The sequence below is a fragment of the Syngnathus leptorhynchus genome, chromosome 3 (assembly GCF_054491065.1).
Source record: "Syngnathus leptorhynchus isolate UIUO chromosome 3, UIUO_Slep, whole genome shotgun sequence".
NCBI lineage: Eukaryota > Metazoa > Chordata > Actinopteri > Syngnathiformes > Syngnathidae > Syngnathus > Syngnathus leptorhynchus.
The window spans coordinates 18,798,122-18,814,462 of NC_141197.1; the positions used below are offsets into that span (position 1 = coordinate 18,798,122).

The following is a 16,341-nucleotide window of genomic DNA, read 5'->3' on the forward strand; positions in this document are numbered from 1 at the left end:
CAGCAGAGAAAGTTCCACACTGTCATCCATGGCCGAAACATGTCCTGCCAAATGTGTGGCCTGGTGATAAAATTCAAAATGTGTAACTTTTTTTTCAATCTGCTTTTCGTCCCCAACAACCATTATTTCAAGTGTAACGGATGGCTCTCTTTTCATAATAGAATCCACAACACCGGTGTCCGGAAATTTCATTGCAGCCCCCATCTCGGCAGGGTTAATTGACTCTCAGAATCAATTTCTACTCGTTGTATGTCTCCGTTGCCAAAGCCATATCAATATCTCTTCATTATGCCAGCAAACAAAACAGTCCTTCCAGCTGTAACAAGCCACATAATAATTTGTGTACCCGTGCTGCCGCTAAGAACTCCGTCTAGACTGAAGCGTACACGGGAGGTGTCACTGCTTTCCAGGGGCTGCTCTCCATCTGCTCACAAAGATAACACATTCAATTTCATTTACGCTGCAAGCTGAGCCACGCTCCTCTTCTGCGCCGCCTGTGTTTGAGGTACAAGGAAAAAAAAAAAAGACAAGAGCAGAATGTTGCAAACAAAATCCCAAAAAGGCACTTCAGTCAGCTCACACACTTACCAAATAATTAACGATTTGAAAGATATGCAAAAAAAACGGGACGAGCCGGAATGCGGTTCTGACGTCTCCGGTCTGTGACCTGGTACCGGTCCGTGCGCTTATTTGGCACTGGTCTAGATGGACAGATGAGGAAAAACAAGAAATAAATAACACAATATATAGATTTAAATAAATAAATAAAAATGAAAAAATAAAGTAGTTGTCAAATCGCGTAATATAAACAATGTCAATTCTAAGCCACCATGATAAAACAAACAAACAAACAAACAAACAAACAAACAAACAAACAAACAAACAAACAAACAAACAAACAAACAAAAATCATGGAAGACATTGTTTCAAACTCCCCTGAGCTCCAGTTGGACAAATGTTTCTTTGGATTAGTTGGACACAACCGGTCTCTTCAACAATGCGGTTGCTGAGGCGTACTGGATCACCACAAGAAGAAAGAGTCTTCAGGTGTCCCCGTTGATTTTCAGACCCATTTCCGAGAACATCCATTTCTGTGTGATGGTGAGGATAGTGGAGCTCGTCCCTCCGCCGCCACACACCCACTCCCCTCCCCCCTCCCATTTCTAAAGACTATTGTCCTCCATCAGGCGCTGCAGGATGTTATCAGCCTCAGCCAGGCCCTCCTACGAATGTGTGTGTGTAGGTGTGTGAGCAGAGAGAGAGCGCCAGCAAGCGAGAGAGCAAAGGTTTGCTCTGAACATGACTGGCACAGATAGGAGCGACTTGAATAAATAACGCTCACAAATCAGAGTGTGTGTACTTATTTTTATCATCTTAAATAAGCAGTAAGACTTTTTTTTTGTTCTTTCTCTGGAGCTCCACTCTTTCAAGCGTGATGTCATTGGTGGTGATTATGTGTCAACTACAAGCATGATGAGGAGCTACAGAAGTTGAGTGGATGAAGATAATGTAGAAAAACGTATGCAGGAGGTGCCGTATTGTCGCTACATTGAACGGGCACGCCAACGCCTCTATAACAACCTCATTTGCATAAGCGTCCACTATTCCACAATTCCTGAATTGCACATTTTCTGCAGCACACCCATCGCATGCTTTGTTCACATGAATATAGTATATGATGACATGAAATGATGTGATGTCAAGCACAGAAGAGAAAGCATAGTTCCCGTCTCAGCGGAAACAGAAATAGCATCAATAATAAAACAATATAGTGAAGAAATACTGTCGTAAGAGATAAAATTATTTTCATTCTAAAACATTAACTATCTCATATAATAAGTTTTGAAGCGACCGATGGTGAACTCATTCTATGCCATTGATGGTTATAGATGTCAAAGATATTAACTGGGTCGACAGTGAATGACTAAAGAGCACATTATGTCCTGTCAGTCAAAACAATACAAAGAAAATTTGCAATGAATTCATGTCGTTGCAGTTGCGAAGTAAAGTTGGTGCATGATGTCGACTCCAACTTTTGTCAGTCTACTGTTTGCATATTTTCTCAATGCCCGTTTGTGTGGGTATTCTCCTGGTAATTCGGCTCCCTCGCATATTCAAAAAATAAGCATGGCTACTGCACTGAAGGCAAGGCAGCTTTTTTTTTTTTCTTCCCCAAGATGCACAAGGGCTAATATTGCCAGACAACATTTGGATGTACTTTGTAGCTTGTGTAACAATTTCCGAGAATTGTCAGATTGACTATTTGTTGCATTTGACAGGTTGTTCCTCCTTTCTAATGCCTGCAGCGTGTTGAAGTGACATTTGGTCGCATTTCTGTTTTGTCTCAAGGCAAGAATTGAGTCAGCGATTGGCGACTGAGCGCTGTCACACTCGTGCGCGTTGCCATCCAAAATCTTCAAAGAATGCAGCCGGTTGCAATGACAGGGTTGGAGGCTGCAGCTCGTCACGCCTAATACGAATCTGTCGACTTATCACAGATCGTCTATTGATCAAGCAAACCTGGCCCACTTTCCGTCTTAGATCCAGATTGAAGGTCTCGCGGCATGAATAACAACAACGGGAACATTGTGGGACACGGCGAGTTGGTGGAATGCGTAATGAGACCCTTATTCAACATTTCCAAAGGAGGAGTCATGGCTCATGTCTCTTTATGGAGAGTACAAGAACATTCATTTGCTCTGCAGTGTTTCACGTGAAATGAACGGACACGTACGATCGGGTTGGGAGGAGGTCTCCAAGTGCCCACTTCACGGCTCTGTGATTTCCCGAGCCATCTTTAAATCAACCGCCTGTGGAGTTCATTTTTAAATGTGCTCTGAGATTCAAGAAAATCATTTTGTTTTTTCAAGGACATTTAGAGAGGGGACACTTCAATTGCCGTTGCATCGAGTTATTTGTGTTCACACCCACAACGTCGCAAGGCACCTTTTTTTAATGAATGTGCCATGATACACTTGCAATGGTCTACAATTTTTTTTGTCTCGCCTGCCGCTGATAATGCATAATTTTGTCATTACAAAAGTCCAATTTGAACACGGTTGGGTTAATAAGTTAACAGTAAAAATTCTACCTTAACTTTGCTAACGTGACGTCGGAGTCTTATTGCTTTCAATTTGAAGCCAACATCTTTTTTAATTTGACATTAGCCATCAAACACTTTCAAGACACATTGCAACTGCAGCAGCCTCCTCTTCTGACATTCAAGGTTTTAATTTTTAAGAATTAATTAAACATCACATACTAGTTTTGAACAGCACTTATACACCCTCTCAATTGAAATCCATTTGCCTAATTAATAAACATTACCGCTTAATAAGTTCTGACAGAGGAATAATGATGCCAGCCAGGCCGTGTGTGAGAAGGTCACGGTGAATCCGCATAGATGATGCTTAAATTGTTGTCATTTTCTCTCCCTCAGCTGAGGCAATTTGGCCAGACGCAACATCCAGATGGTCAGCTCTGGGAGCCAAGCTAGTGCTGTATAGCAAGCAGTGTAAAGATGTACACAAAAACGCTTTATAGGATTCAAGCAGTGTCATTTGATGAGCTGACAATCGAGATTTTATATAACTCCAGATAATGGCTATTGATTATCTTATTGAGTATCATTCATAAGCATTTCGTGATGGTTTGCTTATACAACACCCTGTGATATATTTCAGGTGTCACGCAGGTCGTCCCATCATCTCGTCATCTTATTCGTTCTGTCAGGAACTGCATGAAAAATTCATACTTTGGACAAGTTTCGCTGCCCGCTCGCATTTTAAAAAAACTTTCAATTTGATAGGTGTATTCCCAATTTGCTCTTCTCTTGTTTACTACGAATATATTCTATTTTCTTATATTTTAAAAAGTTGTTCAGCAAACTTGGAAAAACTTGTGTTAAATCCTTGAGCAATTCTCTTATTTAGAAATACAAACCAACCACAGAATTTTTCTCATACTTGCCGAATATATAAAAACGTTAAAAATTGCAACACATGGAAAAATTTGAGCCGTTTGAATGAGGTGCGGTAAAAAATTAGTTTGCAAGGAAGCAGCCGGGTCCGGTAGGTCACACAAACGCCTTCTAAAGTACACAAGCAGAAATACTTACACAGCACTCCGATGTGACACTGGGTTAAACAAACACTTAACTGCTCCGTTCACCCTGCGGTCAACAGTGGCGGCGAGGCGGCCCTGTCACTTGCTCAGCTGCACTTTTTAATTATATTCCAATTGATCGCTCCCAATGTCGATAAGGTATTTAAGCTGCTTGATCCTTGTTACGTTAACGTGAACAATACACACCTTCTGAGGTGAGCCGCTATTGGGTGCCTCTTGCATTTCTAACTGGATGCCCTTTTTAAGGAATGCTGATTGAGAGACAAAATTGATCGAGGGTGGATGGATGGACTGGGGGGGGGCGTGGCTTCAGAATTGCAGAAATGTTCTATTCTGCTGAAATGATACGAGCCAACCTCAATTGTATAATTCTCTCAATGTAGTAATTTAAAGTTCTTGAGTTGTTTTTTTCAAGAGCTGAGTTTGGAGATGGTTGTTGTCGGTGGTGACCTCGGTGGCGCCAGCCCATGAATGGTAAGCAGCCTTGGCTGGACCCGCCCAGTGAGGATGGACACGGAGCTCTGGGCCACCACTCACCGTGAACGCAAGCGGCAGAGCGGAGAACACAGAGAAGTTGCTACACAGCTGAGTGGCACTGGCTTAATTGACTACCCCCCCAATCGCCCCAACACGACCGCCACCACACAACAATCCACTCCTCCATGGAGGAGAAAGCTATCCATACTGGTCCGTGAAAAGCAGATGCTCATTGAAACGCTCAGGGATGTCTTAACATGTGTTTGAGTGTAGACTGAATGAGTGAGAACGATTTGTTTATCCTGACATCAGAATCAAAACTCATGCAGGGGCAGAAACAGATGTTATAGGCATTGCATAATGTGGATTCCACACAAACCTTCTGCCACAATACAGAAAACTGTATGTTGAAAAGCAGCATTTGCTTCTAAATTGGTGCTAAGTACACCTCGACATAACATTGTATCATTATTAAAATCAAAGAGAGCAAAATAAAAAAAAAATCTGCCAAACAATAATTTTGATACTCAATCTGACAATGAGTGCCACTGCCACCTACTGTAATGGATGTGCAGTTACACTTTGGAAAAAACAGGTTTCCTTGATTGCAATTAATTTCCTTGAGTACATTGAAAATGTATGCTACAGAAAAACCTAGAAGTCTTTTTTTTTATCATTATCTACGGCTGGTAAAACAGAATTGATTTTTGCCGGAAGGCGAGAAAAGGTCATAATAATTAATGCTGGTTTTCTTGAAGTGAGAGTGGCCATCAGACTTTAGCGCCAAAGAGACACACAGCAAATAAACAACTCAAATATTTATTAACTGGAGGATGTCTTACAGCAAACTCACAACACAGTCTCCAAGTCAAATGACACTTAACCCTTTGAGTACAAGAACAGTAAATGTGAATTTCTCCAGTGTGTTGTTTGTCTGTCAAAATCATCAAGAAGCATATCAGAATGGAAAAGGTCCAAAGCTCTTTTTTTCTCCATCTTTTTTTTTTTTAAGTTAGACATAATGGAGCAACACAGTGGCTTGTTTTTTTCTTTTTTGTGTGAAAATGAATCAACAACATTTACTCAACGCTAAATTTCGATTTTTTTCTTTCTCTTTTTTTTCACGTTTACTATTTTGTCTGATTATCTTTTCCTTTCCATCAGGTTTGTCAGTGCAGTGAATAGTCAATCGATGCAAACTCCAGTGTACAAACATACAGACTAGTCTAATCCATAAAGTTTCCCTAAAACAGTGACGAGAAAAAAACTATGGCGGTTACTAAAAGGGTTAAGGCAAACATAGAAAAATAAACAGCAATAAAAACAATGTACAGCTTGCTTCTCATACTGGACTCAAAACACTCCTAAGAAGCTCTAGTTAATGAGAATTATTCACATTCCTTTGATATACTTTACAGAAGCCTTCCACTTTACAATCTATTTACAAAGAATTGAGCAATCCTATCCAAATGAAAGTCGTCACCAAAAGAAACACATTAGGCATGAACACAACGGTAATAGAAAACTGTATAATTTCTTCGTATCGTCAGTATGTAAAAACATTTACACACAAACTTGCAATGTGTTTACAGAAGTTTTTTTTGTTTCAGATATCAAATAAATCAAAAGCACGCGCAGAAAAAAGTGATCTTTTTACAAATGTCTGCGCCGTTCGACTTCAGTGAATTCAGACACCATGTACATCGCTTGTTTTTCAATTGTATGCTGACTCTGCACAATTAACATACTGTATTAAAAAAGTGATCATGACAAAGGGTGATATATGGAGATTCGCTCCTTTGAGACACAAACAGATGCCAAGGCGAACAGACGAGACAAGGTCAGCGTGGCTGAGAAGTCAAAGCGGCGGCGCACCCCTCTGCGTGACACTGCGTCCCCTCCGGAGGGACAATGACACGGCCTAGCACGAGATGACCCTTCAGCTTTCACAAGCCCAACGCAGGAAGGGCAAAATGAAGGCAAATTACTCATGCAGTTCCGTCTAGCTTTATGGATAATTTTGGTCTATTTGTAAACAAAAAAATAAAAAATAAAAAGGAAAAATGAAATGATTAAATAAAAAATAAATAGAGAAATAATAAATTAGATGAATAAATAAATAAAAATTACAAATGAATGTAAATAAATAAATACATCAATAAATATTAAATACATGAACAAACAAATGAAACGTGGCTAATTTTGGTCTTTTCATAAACAAAATAGAAAAGTGAAAAAAATGAAATAAATAAATAAAAATGACAAATAATTGTAAATAAATAAATGTATAAATAAATGTTAAATACATGGACAAACAAATGAACCGTGGAAGTTGCCAGCCTGAATTTATCCACAGTACAAAAACACAATTCATAAAGTCACTGATGGGCGAGTGCCGATACTAGGTACCAGTATCCGATTTATGTCATGCGTTTTTAAGGAAAATACTACATTGAAGTCTTTCTTTAAATTATCTGCCATTGGTTCTTTGTGGGAATCTAACTATATCCTGTTCCAAATCTTGTGCAGCTGATTCTACTGACAAGTGTACCAAATAATTTGGCCAAAAGGTGACCTGAGCAAAGCAGATGTTCCAAAGCACGGTCCAAGAGAATCTGACAAGAATTTCATTCCAGTATCGGGATTTAGCTGTTCGACTACAAATACACTCTTGGCAATCCATCTCACTTTTTGGGGGTGAAAAAAGCAATATTACCAACAGCGACAGACTCAAAGTGTGATGAAAGGGACACTCATTGGAAACGAGGCCTCTCAAGACAAACATCAACATGATGGAGAAGAGAACAGAAGCCAAAATAGAGCCACAACATGTGTTGTGTTGCAGAAAGAGCACTGACATTTTGTGTCTTAATGAGCCTGACCGTCTGTAAACAGATTCGACACACGGTGACCCGCTGGCATACTGGAAAGCAGACGTCCGGGGTCTTTTAATGATCTCTTTCCTCCTTTTTAGTGTCTTGCTGTCAATGCGTGTGTGCCATACAGCGAGGAGCCGGGCCGCCTTGGGAATGACAGAGCAATCTGACCAACAACAACGTCCGGCAATTTAATCAATGTCATGGGACCGAACGCTACCCACTGTGGAAATCACGTGCGGTTATTTGACAGACAACTTGAGCAGAGTGGATGCTTATGAAAGAATTACAGACCAAAATGTGAAGAGCTCACTCAAAACTGAGACGTCCATAAGGATTTTAATGCCCGTAGACTGGGGGAGACTTAAATATTTTTATGCACGTCACTGTCAAAAGGATTGTGTGATTAAGAAACAAAAATTTATCAAATGAGGTTTTGAAGAGTTAGACATTTTTACAAATATGTACATGCCGCATCTAAAAGTACTGTACGTAAGAAGATGTCATTTTTTTACCTTACAAATGAGTTAAAAGAAAATGATGAGATTAATTTGAGCCTAGTGTTAATTCGTCAGTCGTACCATTTTCATAGATTTTTTTGATTTGCATAGCACAGGTTTTAGCAGGGATCATTGCTGCTTGAAAACTATAATAGGGGAAAAAAAGATGAAATTTATTTGTTTTAACTGCATTGTGGGGTTTTTGTTGTGATTCGCAAAAAACTTGATTTGAACAAAATGTTTGATTTTTTTCGCATCTCATCCACTCTTCTGATCAACAGTGTCGACTAGAAGCTACAGTAACTCACTATTGCTCCTAGAGGTAAAACTGGGTATTGCACGGAATAAATAGTGTCACTTCATTAGATATTGCTGAGAAATGTTTATGCGATTTGACAATTACCAGAAGCGGCCTTATTCCTTCCTTCACATCCAATCAACCATCCCTTCTGTCCTTGTTTTAAACTTAAATATTGCTCAATGTAATTCTCATTCATTTTAGGCATTTGTGCCCCTCAAAACCTTTGTCTTTTTGTAGGCTGCATTAGACTGAAAAACTGAACCAAATACAACTGATGAAAATCATTCCAAAAAATGATGAATCCACTCAATGGTGTGCCATAAAACAAATCGTATGGAACGTCTACAACATTCTCATTGACCCCATTAGCAGGCTCTTCAAATTTTGATTGACAGCTCTCAGCGCCTTGTGTCAAGTTTGGGGCGTAAAAGATAAAATCCAAAATATTTGTTTGTGAAACAGAAGAAAAGATGAAGACATACAGTGGGGATGTGAGTAGCTTCAGCCACAAGCTCCTCATGCGGAGCTACCAGTCGCAGTCACGTCCTGCCAACAGAGTGTCAGGTGGGGGGAAGATAACCCAACGTCTCAACCAGTGTGTGTGTTTGTATTTTCAGTGCACACATTGGCATACACATAAATGTGCAAGAGTTTGTCCCCCTCCAAAAAAAAAAAATAAAAAAAAAGGGGGGGGGGGCTCCAGTTGTTTGGCAATGGGAAGCGGGGCGTGGCGGCCTTGCGGCGAAGGGAGGAGTCAGGGAAAGGTAGTGAGAAAAAGCATTACCAGAAGATGAAGAGCCTCAGTTGTTCTGGAGGCAGTCGAGATCCAGCGAACAGCAAACGTTTCCGTTCTGTGTGGCAGCACGAAAAAGAAACATGCCATTTAGATCCCATAATGCAATGCTGTGAAGCAAACAGCAACACTTTACTACTTGCAAATTCATAAGTATGAATAGAGTGGTATCGGGCACTCCTAGAGACTGACAATACCAGTCACCGATACTTAAGGCAAAACAAATTTACACTGACTAAATCTTCTTGGCAGCAGAATTTCCACCGAAACATCTTCTGTGTCACATTTTTTTAAATCATTGTGGTATCTTTGGAATTTTTTCTATATATATTAAAGTACAAATTTGTTAGCATTGATAATATTTTAAGTGAAATTATGGTACTTGATATCGGTGAAATTTGGTATCATTTCAACTGCAGTAGTTTCGGTGAAGAAAAAAGATGACTCATAATAACCAACTAAAATCAAAAATATTGCTTCGTCTTACTTTACACATGCAGTCGGTGCAGGGCGAGTTGGGCATCTGCCACGCGTCCCCGCTGAAACGCGTGACGCCGGCGTGATCCGAACACGTTTGTCGGATGTCGTAGGACAAACTGTCGGCCAGGCAGGGGTCTGTGACGCAGCGCGGGCAGCATTCGCCTTCTGCCACTGCCGTGTACTTGCACATTAGCACAGGACAAACCAGAGGCCAGCAATCCACCTCGCCCTCCTGGAAACACAAACGACGTAGCAAAAAAAAACGCAACGTCATCCGTGAGCGGCTTTGAAACATAGCTTAAGTCTGAGCTCCGTATTGATGAGGAGATTCTGTTACAGCCCACAGAGATTTGCCTTGAAGGTCGGGTTTTATTTGTGATGCTAATTTACATGCATGTACATGTGTGTGTTGTCTGACCATGCAGCGGCACTGCTGGCAGCCATACAGCCAAGACGCGCCGCTCCGGTAGAGTGTGCGGCCGCTCTGGTCCAAACATTGGCTGCTGGGTCTGTTATCGCAACTGGGACAGCAGAACAGATCCTCCTCTGGGTCTCCGCAGTCACAGGGTTTCCTTCGACAGTATGTCTGGCCATCCTGGAAAGCGCAGGTCGTAGTTGCTTTGAATACGTGCGGTCCGGCAAATTAACTCAGCTTTCAATTTTTATCCGAGATTGACGTCCGCTCAATATCGGCACGAATGTTGTGCGAGTTTGTGGCTTGAATCATTGATCCATCCAGGAAAACAAAAACTACAAAAAATATATTTTTCAGGATGAAATGATGATAACATTGTACCGGATGCCCATGTTTGAATTTTTTTTGGCATATACAGATTCGAAATTATGCAAACCGACCTACCGTTGTGAGTAACTGCTGTGTTGAAAAGGAGAAATTCCTTTTCAAGGTTTTCAGGCAAAATTGCTTGGTATTTGGAACCAATAATTGCCTACCACAATGCGAGGATCCCTCCAGCTCTGGAATTTTTCTTTCTGTGTGTGTTGTGATGTGTTGTTTTGGCCCCCTAAACATCCATTTTTATCAGCTACTTTTTAATGTAGCTGTAGGTCAAACCCAAGGCCCAGCGAGTAGCGAAATTTGACCGCATATTGACTGAATTTGTGGACACTCGGTCCCTATATCTTCCACTCCACCTGCTAAAAAGTTAATGGGTGGTTTTACACAGAACAGCAAGCGCTGTCTGGCTCAGCGATGGCAGTCTACTGGCGATATAAAAACGTTACAAGAAAGGGCCGTTAGAAAATGTACGAGGGCTGTAAAATGGCTCTGCATACCGTTAAAAAGGTAACACGGAGCCAATGTTTTATCTCTGCGTATTGTCCCGCTTCGTTAAGCGCCAGGCCAATTCTAATGGCCTTGGTCTTTACGTTTACGGGCTGGAGCCTGCCGGGGAATTAACAACCAATTGCGGAGACGCTCGCCTCGCCGCGCCAGGAAGTCCGCCACTGCCTTGTGATTTTTTTTTCCAGCAAATCCAAATTCGTGTTGCCTATTTACCGTTCAACAACAGCTTCATAATGAATATAATCGCTGTGGATGACATGTTGAATAATTCATAGATTGTGTTCATTATAGCCTTTGTCGGAGATGTTCTTTCCATGCGTAATTTGATTTGGTCATTTCCGAAACGGGTCTTTGAAGTATGTGCCAAAGGCTAAGTGTGTGGGACTCTCTTTATCTTCCAGTGGATTGTGTTGGCGCACGTTAGCACACGCATCGCTTTGCATCATGGTTGATAGTAAAACAGGCCAAGTCTTTGCACAGCCATGAAAAACACATTTTCATATCTGGACAGTAATGTATTGCAGATAGATACAGATCTGTGTATTAAATCGCATCTTAAGTTATGTCAGAATCAATTTACACATTACATAAAAATGATCAGCATAGAGTTCTAATTAGAAATTGTTTCTCAGTACCTTGCAGGAACAAATAGTGCAGATGTCATAGCTGGGTTTCCAGTCTTCCCTGTTCCTTCGGATGAGGCCCTCCTCCTGCGGACAGTCCCCGGTGCAGCCCGGACCCGACGCGCACACGCAGTCGTAGCTTCCCGGCAGGTTGACGCACACGCTGTTGTTCCAGCAAGTGTGTTTCTGTGTACTGCACTCGTCGATGTCTGAGGGGCAGACGGAAAAAAAAAAGTCACGCAAGGCCTGCAATGAATAGATTTTACACGACATACATGAAAAGGGAGTCGATCAGTTATAATGGATTGTGATTTTTTTTTTCTTTGCTGTTTTACACAACAACAAAAACACAAGTGGGACACATTGTGGCATGTTATAGCGTCGATTTTCTCTCTGTCAAAATACACAATATATTTTTTCTCCAAGATTGTGTTGTTCTAAGTCATGTCTGCCAGCTATTGTGTATCAGAATAGTTGGATCAATTAATCAGTAAGCGTTTCAATACAACTGCAAGCCTCAACCACAAAAATAAACAGACACGCGATATTCAATATTAAACGTGCATCTCCCCGACTGTCAATTTGAACCGAGCGTTATTGTGTTTTTCTCGCTATCATCACGTCCTCAGCGGCATCCAGGTGCCTCAGCTGTAACGTTACTCATCTTCATTTTCTTTTGCCAAACCAAATGTGACATTCTGCCCAAATGCTGGGGTTTGCTCCATCTGCCACATTTTTTTTTTTTAGTTCTACTAAATTGCCACACTAATGTGAGCCTTTCAAAGTAATCTGGTGCAATATAAAAGGTAAACAAACATTCACTGAGATGAAGCTTGGCTCATATTGTAGCCATGACAATAAACCGCACCATCGCCGAACACATGCTGGAATTATTTGCAGAATAAAGTTTGTGTAAAAAAAAAAAAATGAACCAGAGCATAAAAGCTCAGCTGAGAATGTATTGTTCCTCCCGCAGACTATTTGCATAGACTACATAAAATCCCCATTAGCGGGTAGGACATGCACCTCTGCTGCTGAAGGATTAATGCTCGTCATGCTACATTCACCACATTCCGCCAGAAGCTGCTGCTCGCAGATGACACACACCCAAGATTGCAACACAAAAGTCATTAGGAGAACGCAGCTGAGCTCAGCCGGCCGGCCGGAAAACCCCAAAGTCAAAAACGAGCGCCCCGATACCGCAAGATACACATTTCATGTGCACTCAATACAAACTGGCTCAGCATTCCCCAAACTCTTCTCAAAACTTTGCAAATCGAAAGCATGTTTGTGCCACGGGTTTCCACATAGAAAGGTCAAATCAACTGGAGTCAACGGGAACGGGATACCCGCACATTTTATCCAGGGAGACAGTGTGTTATTAAAATGCATTATCCTCAAGATTCCTGTTAAAGCCAGCCGGCTCTCCTCAATGCTCGAGGCATAATTCATCGATTTTACGATGCAAGCCGTGTAGCGCTCAGTCAAAGCAATAATGCAAAAGCCATGCATCTTGCAGTTGCCGCCATCCCCGACACAGCACAACACAATGCTATTCAACATCCCGCAATGCTTCTAAATGAACTGAGAATAAATGCAAGCATAGCTTTTTTTATTCAGCTCACTTCAATGGAGGGTAAAATGGTGCTCACTCATCACTGCATGTAGTGCACAGGCATCCATCCGTCCATCCCTCCGTCTATCCGTCCATCCCTCCGTCTATCCGTCCATCCCTCCGTCTATGCGTCCATCCGTCCGTCCATCCATCCATCCATCCATCCATCCATCCATCCATCCATCCATCCATCCATCCATCCATCCATCCATCCATCCATCCATCCATCCATCCATCCATCCATCCATCCATCCATCCATCCATCCATCCATTCTTTTTATCTATCAGTCCTTTCCAATTACAGTTGACTGAATTAATCTAATTTGATTCATAAATTTGGTTGTATCTTCAGTGGCCCCCGACATATTTTGTGTTTATATGTCAGTATATCAAAGATGGCCTATCGTCCTCTCCCCTGACAGAATGGAAAGTATTGGGAACCCAGTCAAGTTTCATTGATTGTTGCTTGCCGCAAAGGTGCTTATTTATGAAAGTATTGAATTCTATTAAATGCGGAATTGCACTCAACTGTGGCCTCAGCTCCGAGGTTCTGTGTTTGAATTTCACCTCGGACTTTGCAAGTAGTATGGTGAGAAAGGAAATAAGTGACATGACTTTAAAATTTAATATAGTTCTTGGATTACTACTCGCTTCCACAGAATAGACTGTCTTTGTTTACAAAATTCTCAAGGCCTCTTTTTTTTTTTTTTTAGGTCGGCATACATTTTTACAACAACCTGGTAATATCAGGAATGGTTTTTTTTTCCATTGCGTCATTGAAAAGTATCACGTATAGACCATAACCTTGTCAAAAATGATGTTTTGAAATCACCCTGCATTAAATGTACACCTGCTGTAGAATGTTATTACAGTGCCACCATTATCGTCATGACTGTAATATATATGTAATATATTGACACGAGCCCGGAATGAACACTTGGGCACTGGCGTGATTTCAAAGGGGAGATTTTTAAAAACCATTTCAAAACATTGCGCTGCGCTAAATGAGTAGCCAAAATGGTTTTCTTTTATTTGCTCTCTACAAAATCGTCATTCCCAATCCTTCCATCTTAAACTTTTCGAAAACAAATTTTAGCAACTAATTTCTCATGTTTTGTTTCCCTTTTACTCATGACTGCGCTTGGATGCCCGCGTGCAGCCTTTGGCATTACTTTGAATCTTGTTTTTCCTCGTGTCAGTCGCAACCGTCAAATTGGAAGGGGAACAAACATATCCACTTGATTAGAAATGAGGCTCACGGCCACACGTGAATCCTATCAAGTAGAACGGATCAAAAGTAAACGTGACAATGAAAAAGAAAGCAAAAAAAGTACACCAGAATTCTAATCAGATCTCGGAAGGGGTCTTGTCGACTGTTATTCTGAAGAATGTTTTCAACTCTGTGTATACTCACCAATGCATGAGCTCCCATCAAGCAGATAGGAGCCATTGTCATGGAAACCGCTTCTGCATTCACAGTGGTACCAGCCGGGAAGGTTGACACAGCGGGAATGGTTGTGACACTCAATCAGGCCTTCCGCGCACTCGTTGATATCTGCACACACACACAGAGACACACAAACAAACGCTTGATTATGAACATGAAACATCTGCGCCGTCCGGTTGGCTCAGTGAAGGCTAATCCCATCAAACTGCCAAATTCTGTCACAAGAGTGGCGCCGGGCCAGCAGCTGCTCGCATTAGATGCCGCCCATCTCTGCAGGGAGAAAAGCCGTGTGCACTTGCAGGTTTGCCCCCGCTTGCTTTGTTTCCCTCAAGTGGAGTAAATACTCCTGCCCTTCGCGCTTTCTCAGGAGAGCGAATCACTCTCATCCATTATGTATCGTGAATTCTGCTGCTCATCTGCAGTACTTTGGCCTCTGGCTAGAAAAATGCCTAAATGCTAACTGTAGCCAAAAGGACAAGGAAGTCCTCATTAACTTGGTTTTAGGGTCATATGATCTATATAACGTGATGGACACAAAAGATAATAATGGTTGAGGAGCAATGATATGAATGTAAATTAACAATATGTGGATGAAGCTTGTGTCTTAATGTGTGTTCTGGCAGTGATTGGTTGAAGTGAAGTCTGTGTTTTGCCTCTGGGAGAGCTTCCAGCTCGACGCGACACTGGACAGGACAAGCGCTATTGAAAATCAATACATGCACGGATAGAGTGTTACTGAAACTATAGGAGGCAGATGCCACATGTCTCAGTTCACAGATGGATATTGTATTCAACGGCATGCGCTACAAAAAAAAAAAAGATCAGAAAAATCCATATTTTCTAAACATATCATATTGGAATAATATTGCCATTGCCAGAAAAGATGCCAACACGCACACAAAAATCTGGATTCTAATCTTAATTATTAAAGAGAGAAAAAAGAAGAAATACAAAATGAACGGAATTTGTGGCATATTACAAATTTGAAAACTCCATTGATTGAATCTTTAAATTAAATCTAAGGACTAGAATTGAGAAATAGTACGAGAAAGACTAGTATACGCAAAGAAATGAAATGAGACATCAATCGCCAAAATTTGCCTTGTCCTCATGTGACACCTTGACCAATCACAAGATGTTTTTCAATTTAGAAAACTTTCACCGTTGAAAATGCTCATTTCAAATGCTCCAAACGTTTATATGATAAACATCCACAGACTTTGTAAACACTTTCTACTTTTGTTGCACTTCTACACAACGCACTAATATGTGTCAGATGCCTGAGGGGGCTGCCCTCCATTGCTCCCCCAGGCCAGAGATGAATCACTAGCTTCCTCACTGTGACAGACTGCTGGCTGAAGGCAACTTGTACTTCCACAAATAAACATCACCGTGCAAAAAATGCTAATGCTAGCCTTTTTTTTTAGCTCGTGCTAATGCCAGAGAAACTTCCAATAACACATTATGGAGTATTTGCCAAAATAACATCCTCACAGAAGGAAAAGTATTTAGCTCACTTCCTCCAAATATTAGTGAGGTCCTGAAAATCCAGGTAGGTACATACTCGGCAGATCTTCCTAATACGTTGTTGTTAAACCTTCTTAAATTAAAGCCGAACGTTGTCATTTGTGATGTTTCCCAAAATACATAAACGTGTGAGTTGACAAGAAGCAAAGCAACATTGGCTAAGCTGCCAGGCAGCAGCGCCACCAGCCTTGCGAATAATAACAATAATCCCGCTGTACTCGCAAACATGGCTTTTCATCGTTTATGAAAAGAGACTCAGCCCAAAATAGTTTTC

At 41.2% G+C, this 16,341-nt stretch overlaps 1 protein-coding gene across 4 annotated transcripts in view; it reads right to left on the reverse strand.

The window, feature by feature from the left end:
- Positions 1–5,475: 5,475 nt before the first annotated feature.
- LOC147059622 (protein kinase C-binding protein NELL1-like) overlaps positions 5,476–16,341 on the reverse strand; it is a 94,624-nt gene continuing 83,758 nt past the window's right edge. For all 4 annotated transcript variants that reach the window (XM_085907916.1, XM_085907915.1, XM_085907914.1 and 1 more), the window contains 5 exons: positions 14,508–14,648; positions 11,491–11,687; positions 9,971–10,147; positions 9,560–9,784; positions 5,476–9,130 (listed from right to left, as the gene is read on the reverse strand). In XM_085907916.1, the coding sequence (XP_085764042.1) occupies positions 9,080–9,130; positions 9,560–9,784; positions 9,971–10,147; positions 11,491–11,687; positions 14,508–14,648 (791 nt within the window). In that variant the 3' untranslated portion in view covers positions 5,476–9,079. The remainder of the gene's footprint in view (positions 9,131–9,559; positions 9,785–9,970; positions 10,148–11,490; positions 11,688–14,507; positions 14,649–16,341) is intronic.